Source organism: Pteronotus mesoamericanus, unplaced genomic scaffold (assembly GCF_021234165.1).
Source record: "Pteronotus mesoamericanus isolate MK-2021 breed Mesoamerican mustached bat unplaced genomic scaffold, CSHL_Meso_final contig_32, whole genome shotgun sequence".
NCBI classification, from domain to species: domain Eukaryota; kingdom Metazoa; phylum Chordata; class Mammalia; order Chiroptera; family Mormoopidae; genus Pteronotus; species Pteronotus mesoamericanus.
Genome location: NW_026555134.1, coordinates 251,725 through 257,724, shown reverse-complemented (window position 1 = coordinate 257,724; position 6,000 = coordinate 251,725). Strand labels below are relative to the sequence as shown.

The 6,000-nt window shown below is 56.4% G+C and overlaps 1 protein-coding gene across 1 annotated transcript; it reads left to right on the top strand.

Moving 5' to 3' along the window:
- The first annotated feature begins 566 nt into the window (after nucleotides 1–566).
- Nucleotides 567–4,846, top strand: MADCAM1 (mucosal vascular addressin cell adhesion molecule 1). Its single transcript, XM_054575903.1, has 5 exons — nucleotides 567–627; nucleotides 870–1,139; nucleotides 1,525–1,854; nucleotides 3,280–3,678; nucleotides 4,737–4,846. The coding sequence occupies exons 1-5, from the start codon at nucleotides 567–569 to the stop codon at nucleotides 4,844–4,846; spliced, it is 1,170 nt and encodes a 389-aa protein (XP_054431878.1).
- The last annotated feature ends 1,154 nt before the right edge of the window (nucleotides 4,847–6,000 follow it).

Sequence of the window (6,000 nt, the reverse complement as noted above, 5' to 3'; positions counted from 1 at the left end):
GTCCCAGGCACAGGTGGGCCTCAGCTGCATCACTCCAGGAGACCCCCTTACCCCGAAGGACCCTTTCCCCCAGGAGGTTCCATCGCCAGAGACCCTCACCCTCCAGGAGATTCCGCGGCAGGGCACACAAGGGGCCTGGAAGGTGGCAGCTGGCATCAGACCCTGCACATGACGGCTCAAGGCAGTGAAGGCTGAGGTTTGGCCTAGGGAGCACACGTGGGTGGGGCGGGCCCTGGGCTTGGTTCGGTTTTCCACTCACTTGACCTCGACAGTCACCCCCTTTTGGCCCCATATTCTGATCTTCCTGTCTCTGAATGTGAGATCTGGAATCTATCTTTCCGCCCCATCTGTTGCGGCCTCAGCCCCGCCCTCCCATCTCTGGCCCCCAGTCCTTGCCTCTCTGTCGCCTCCAGGGTCGGGGGTCAGGGTGGGAAACCCCCTCGGGAAACCCCCTAGCAACAGCAGGAGGAGGGGGCGGAGGAGCAGGGTCCCGGCGGCGGGAAGGAGCCAGAGGCACTACTTAAGCCACTTCCCTCGAGGGCCGTGGACAGAGCAGGGGACCCAGCATGGAGCAGGTCCTGGCCTTCCTGCTCCCTCTTTTCATGGGGCTCCTCCAGCAAGGCCGCGGTGAGCAGAGGAGGGGGCTTAGGAAAAAGGAGGGAGCCAGTGTGGAGGGAGTTCGGCGAGGGGAGGTGGGGAAGGTTCAGGGAGGGTGATGGGGGATCCTACAGAGGGCAGCCTTGGAGGACACGGGGCTGACAGGTTTTGGGGGCTCGGACAGAGAAGGGGGCTCAAGGCAGGGGTCTAAGGCTGGGGGCGCGGGTTTGGGAAGGCGGCAGTGAGGGGCTAAGAGCGCCGCCTGCCTGCAGGTGGGCTCCTGGAAGTGGAGCCCCGCCAGCCCGTGGTGGCGGTGGCCCTGGGCGGATCGAGGCAGCTCACCTGCCGCCTGGCCTGCGCGACAAGGGCCGCCTCGGTGCAGTGGCGCGGCCTGGACACCAGCTTGGGTGCAGTGCAGTCGGGCGCCGGCAGCAGCGTCCTAACCGTGCGCAACGCCTCGCTGTCTGCTACGGGGACCCGCGTGTGTGTGGGCTCCTGTGGGAACCTCACCTTCCAGCGGACCGTGCAGCTCCTGGTGTTCGGTGAGACCCCACCCCTCTTCTCTCCTTTGCACAAGCCGGGCTCACCCAGCAGCCCTATCCCTATGCCACCTCTTACCGGGAGTCCTCCCGGATTGCCTGCCCTACCCCTGATCAAAGCCTGTTTCGCAGCTCCTGAGCGGCTCTGCAAATCCATTCCATCCTCTCTACACTCCCTTCCTCTAGGCCTCCCAGGCTTCTCTCGCTCGCCCCCCGATCCACCCCCAAACCTCCCATATCTGACCCCCTTGCCCTTTCTGCTCTGGACCCCTTTCCACTACCTTATATTCTAGCCACTCCCGGCTTACCCCGTCCCCATGCCCTCTCCTCAAGGCCCAGTCTTGATCCTCTCAGCTCAGCCCATCCTCTTCCCACCCTCCCCGCACAGCCTTCCCGAACCAGCTGACTGTCTCCCCAGTGGCCCTGGTGCCTGGGCAGACCCAGGAGTTGGCCTGCACAGCCCACAACGTCACACCTGCCGACCCCGAAGCCCTCTCCTTGTCCCTGCTCCTGGAAGACCAGGAACTGGAGGGGGTGCAGGCCCTTGGCCGGGAGAAAGAGGAGGAGGAGGTGCCCGAGGAGGGTGAGGACCCGCTGTTCCAAGTGACAGAGCGCTGGCGGCTGCCCCCACTGAAGACACCTGCCCCATCCACCCTCCACTGCCAGGCGACCATGAGGCTGCCCGGCTTGGAGCTGAGCCACCGCCGGCCCATTCCAGGTATGTCTGCAGGGCCCTGACTGCCCCGCACCTTAGTGTCCCCCAGGAAGTGAGAGGGGTCCTGCCACCCAGCTCCTCTGAGCCTTGATGAGCGGTGTTTAGCAGCTCCTCCGGAATCCTGGCTCTGCCCCTCCCCTGCTGGGCCCATCTACTGGCAGGTGGGGAAATTGCATTCCATCTCTGGTCTGCCCTCTGGTGGCAGCCAGAGTGATACTTCTCAATCGTTTGTTTATTCAACAGACTTGCTGAGCACCTTACCTGTGCCAGGCCCCATGTGTTCCTACCAGCTCTTCCCTCCCCCTTGGTCCCTAGCTCCCACCCTCACGCGGCCCCCACCATCACCCCCGCCCTGGAGCCTGTCTTCTTCCTAGCAGCCACTGGCTAGCACCTGTGTGCACCTGCGTCAGGGCCTGCCCCTCTTCTGATCACAGCCCTCCAGCGCTCCCACCTCCACCCAAATAAAAACCCAAGTCCTCCCTGGGGCCCCCAAGGCCCTACCCAACCTATTGGGTCACGTCCCTGCCCTCCCTTCCTCCCCTCTTTCCCCCCTCACTCTGCTCCAGCCACACAGGCCTCCTCACTGATCTTCCAGGAGGCACGGCCACCTCAGGGCCTTTGTACACGCTGTGCCTGCCACTGGCAGTGCTCTGCCCCCAGATCTCTCCCTCTGTGACTCCCTCACTCAGCTCCCTCAGGTCACCTTCCCAGTAAGGCTTCCGCCAACCTCCTCCTACCCCTCACACGTGCACGCGTTTACACACACACACACACACACGCACACACACACATGAGCTTTCTCCCCTGTTGACTATTTCTTGACACCTTTTATCAACATCTGACATCCTATATGTTCTCTTTACCTTTTTTCCATTAACCATCAGCCCTGCTCTTGGCTTCACCAAGATAAGAATGTGTGTCTTGTTCATCGTTGTGTTCCCAGTGGCTAAAACAGTACCTGGAGCATAGTAGATGCTGAATACAGTCTGAATAAATGAACAAGTGTTATCATGCTGCCCAACACATGGCAGATGGCAATAAATGCTTGCCGAATGATATTTAACGTGGGCCCTGGCACACAGTAGGTGCTCAACTGTGTCAGATGCATCCTCCCCTCTCCCCTCCCAGTCCCATAATGATAAAACCCAGTGCTCACTGACTCTACGCTCTGGGAGCATGGGTGGGCCTTGGTGGGGGCTCTCACCTCCTTTACAGTTGAAGAAAGTGAGAAAAGGAAATTCAGAAGTTCCCGGGGCGGCAGGGGGGCAACAGGCCAACATGACTCCTACCCACTGGGATACACTGCAGTTCACCCAAGTGGCCCAGGTTGGGGCTTGGAGCAGTTCTGGACCACCTCCGTGGTCCAGATCGACAGGCAAGAAAGGGGACTGGGATGACAGGGAGAAAAACGGCTGCTCTCTTTTCCAGTTTTGAACATCCTGACCTCCCAGGAGCCCCCCATCCTGACCTCCCAGGAGCCCCCCATCCTGACCTCCCAGGAGGCCACCCTGGAGCAAGACTCCGCCCGCAGCCCCTGGAGTCCTAGCCCCAAGCCTGGAAACAGCTCCATCAGGCCTTGCCGCCCTGAGATCCGCCGGTCGCCAGCCCCAGGGGGTCTGGAGCTGCTGTGTGAGGCAGCCTGTGGCCCTGGCACAGCTGTGCATTGGATCCAGGCACCCGGCGAGCTGGCAGCTTATAAGAGGTGGGAAGCCGGGGCCCAGGCTTGGCTGAGCGTGCTGTGGGCTGGCTGCAACCCAGAGGGCTGGTTCCAGTGTCGTCTGGACCCGGGGGGCCAGACAGCCAGTCTGTACCTACTCCCAGAAATCTGTGAGTTGGGAGGCTGGGGCGGGCACGAGGGGAGGATAGGAGGGAGGAAGCCCTGCATGAAGACCTTAGACAAGGAAGTGCCCCTGCCCAGCCTCAGTTTCCCCAACTGTCCGGTAGGCTTCCCTGACACACTAAGATTACAGTTGCCTGGCATGGCGATGACCATAAGTTTCAGGGACTGTGTAGATTTCACAGCAGTTTGTGAACTCTGAACTTTACAGACTACAACAGCCTGTGGAATAAAAACAGAATACAGTCGCTTAGTTCACTTCAAATTTTCTGGTAGCCACATTCAGAAAAAAGTAAAAATAAGTTAGATAATATATTTTATTAACCCAATATATCAGAAAAAAGTAAAAATAAGTTAGATAATATATTTTATTAACCCAATTATTAACTATATTGGGTATATTTTATTAACCCAATATAACCCAATGTAAAAAAGGTATGAATGATATATTTTATGTTCTTGTGATGTGTATTTTACACTGACAGCGAGCACTTCTCCACTCAGATGAGCCACATTTCCAGGACAGACACACAAGTGGCCGCCTCCCTGATCGGCCCACATTTAACTATAAGGTCCCACAGTCCTTTCAAAAGATTCACTCTGAAGTCCTTTGGATATTCCAGTGTTTTTTGTACATTTCAAAAGACATTCTAAGCCAGAGATTTTCAATCAGTATACCGCAAGAATTTCTTAAAAATGCAATACCTGACTATTTAGTCAGGGGCACTGACCTCTTTTCCCTTACATTGTTGAATTAAAAAACGGCAACAGCCAACAGAATAATAGCTGTCTGCTGTGAATTAATCAAAATCACACCAATTTTTTGGTCAGATCAGCAAAGATATTTTTTTAATATATCAGCAAATATATTTTTTTGGTGTGCCACAGAATTTTAGTAATTAGTTTATGTGTGCTGTGAGATGGAAAAGGTTGAAAATCGCTGTTCTAAGCCATTAAGACCTTTGTTAAGGTAAATTTGGAAGCTCTGCTGAGCTTCTCCCTACAACCTGCAAAGAGGTGTTCAGGCTCCTGACACTTCTCTCTCTAGGCTCCCCACAAACGTCTGAAGCCCTGTGGATTGGCAGCTTGGTGCTGGCGCTGCTCCTCCTCATGTTCCTCACCTATCACCTGTGGAAACGCTGCCGGCCCACCACCTGACTGCCAGGCACACCAGTGCCTCTGAGGTGGCCTGCCTTACCTTCAATTCGGTTGTGACTGGAGGACGTTCGCAGGATTCTGGACAGCATGAGGGCTGACCGCAGGTCCTTCACCCTGATGGCCAGCACACAGAGGCTCCCCACCTGGCTGGGTTTCACCTCCGTGGGACCCCTGGGGAGCCACTCCCCAACTGGAGAATAAAGAACATCTGGTCTGACCTCAGTGGCTGCAGTGGTGGTACAAGGGCAACTCCATGGGGAAACAGGATGGGCAGGCACCGCAGCCCACCTGGCCTCCTACTGGGGGTGTGCATGCACTCTGGCTGAGGAGGGAGAATACAAATGCTGTGCCTTTCCCTGGATGCAGGGACCCTTGCGCTTCAGGAATAACTAAGGAGTCATCAAAAGAAATAGAGAATGTATTTGGGGGATCGGGCACTGTGGATAAAGACACGGAAGAGAGGTGGCTTATTAACGGAGCTAAGGAGGGGACAGAGCGGAAACAAGCTAGAAATGAGATCAGCAGATGCCAGGGGCTTGAGCCTGTAGGCTCTGAGGAGAGCTGAGAGCGCTAAGGGATGCAGTGTGAGACAGAACCCTCCGGTGGTGAGGAAAGGTAACAGCTTAGGACAGGGAACTGGGGACCGTGAGTGATCTACTCATTCCTCGAACATGCACAGGGGACTAAGGACCGTCGGAACCCAGAGCAGTCCCTTTACGCAGCCTGGTGGGTGGCTAGGGCGGGGGAAGGGGGCTATAAACCCCCACGACGCGAGCTATAAACTCAGACCAAGAGTGGGTTAGGGTGAAGGCCAGGCTGAGCCCAAAGTCTCGAACACGAAAATCAGAAAAATGGGACGGGGCGGAGCTCAGTCCTTGAATCTGGGTGGATCCATATCCCTCTCCAGCGTAGCGCAGCTTCTCTGTTAACTGAGGAGACTGGTTGCTAGGGAACCACGCTAAGAAAGGGTCCGCCCACTACCAAGATGGCAAGCACTCGAACTTCATGCCAGAAACTAGGCCCTTCCTTGGGAGCCATTTTGGAGCCTGGCAAAGTTCAGATTCTGGGCCTAAGCCAAGAAGCCAACCAGTATACGTAAAGAAAAAAACTGGAGGGAGAATGCCAATTAGAGCCTAAGGGAAAGAGTGGCCTGC

What these genes read in the sequence shown, in the direction of transcription:
- MADCAM1 (XM_054575903.1), top strand. Translation starts at nt 567, where the DNA reads ATGGAGCAGGTCCTGGCCTTCCTGCTCCCTCTTTTCATGGGGCTCCTC. An exon ending in CCACCGCCGGCCCATTCCAG is followed by an intron (nt 1,855 to 3,279) that starts GTATGTCTGCAG and finishes TCTCTTTTCCAG; the next exon opens with TTTTGAACATCCTGACCTCC. An exon ending in GTACCTACTCCCAGAAATCT is followed by an intron (nt 3,679 to 4,736) that starts GTGAGTTGGGAG and finishes TTCTCTCTCTAG; the next exon opens with GCTCCCCACAAACGTCTGAA.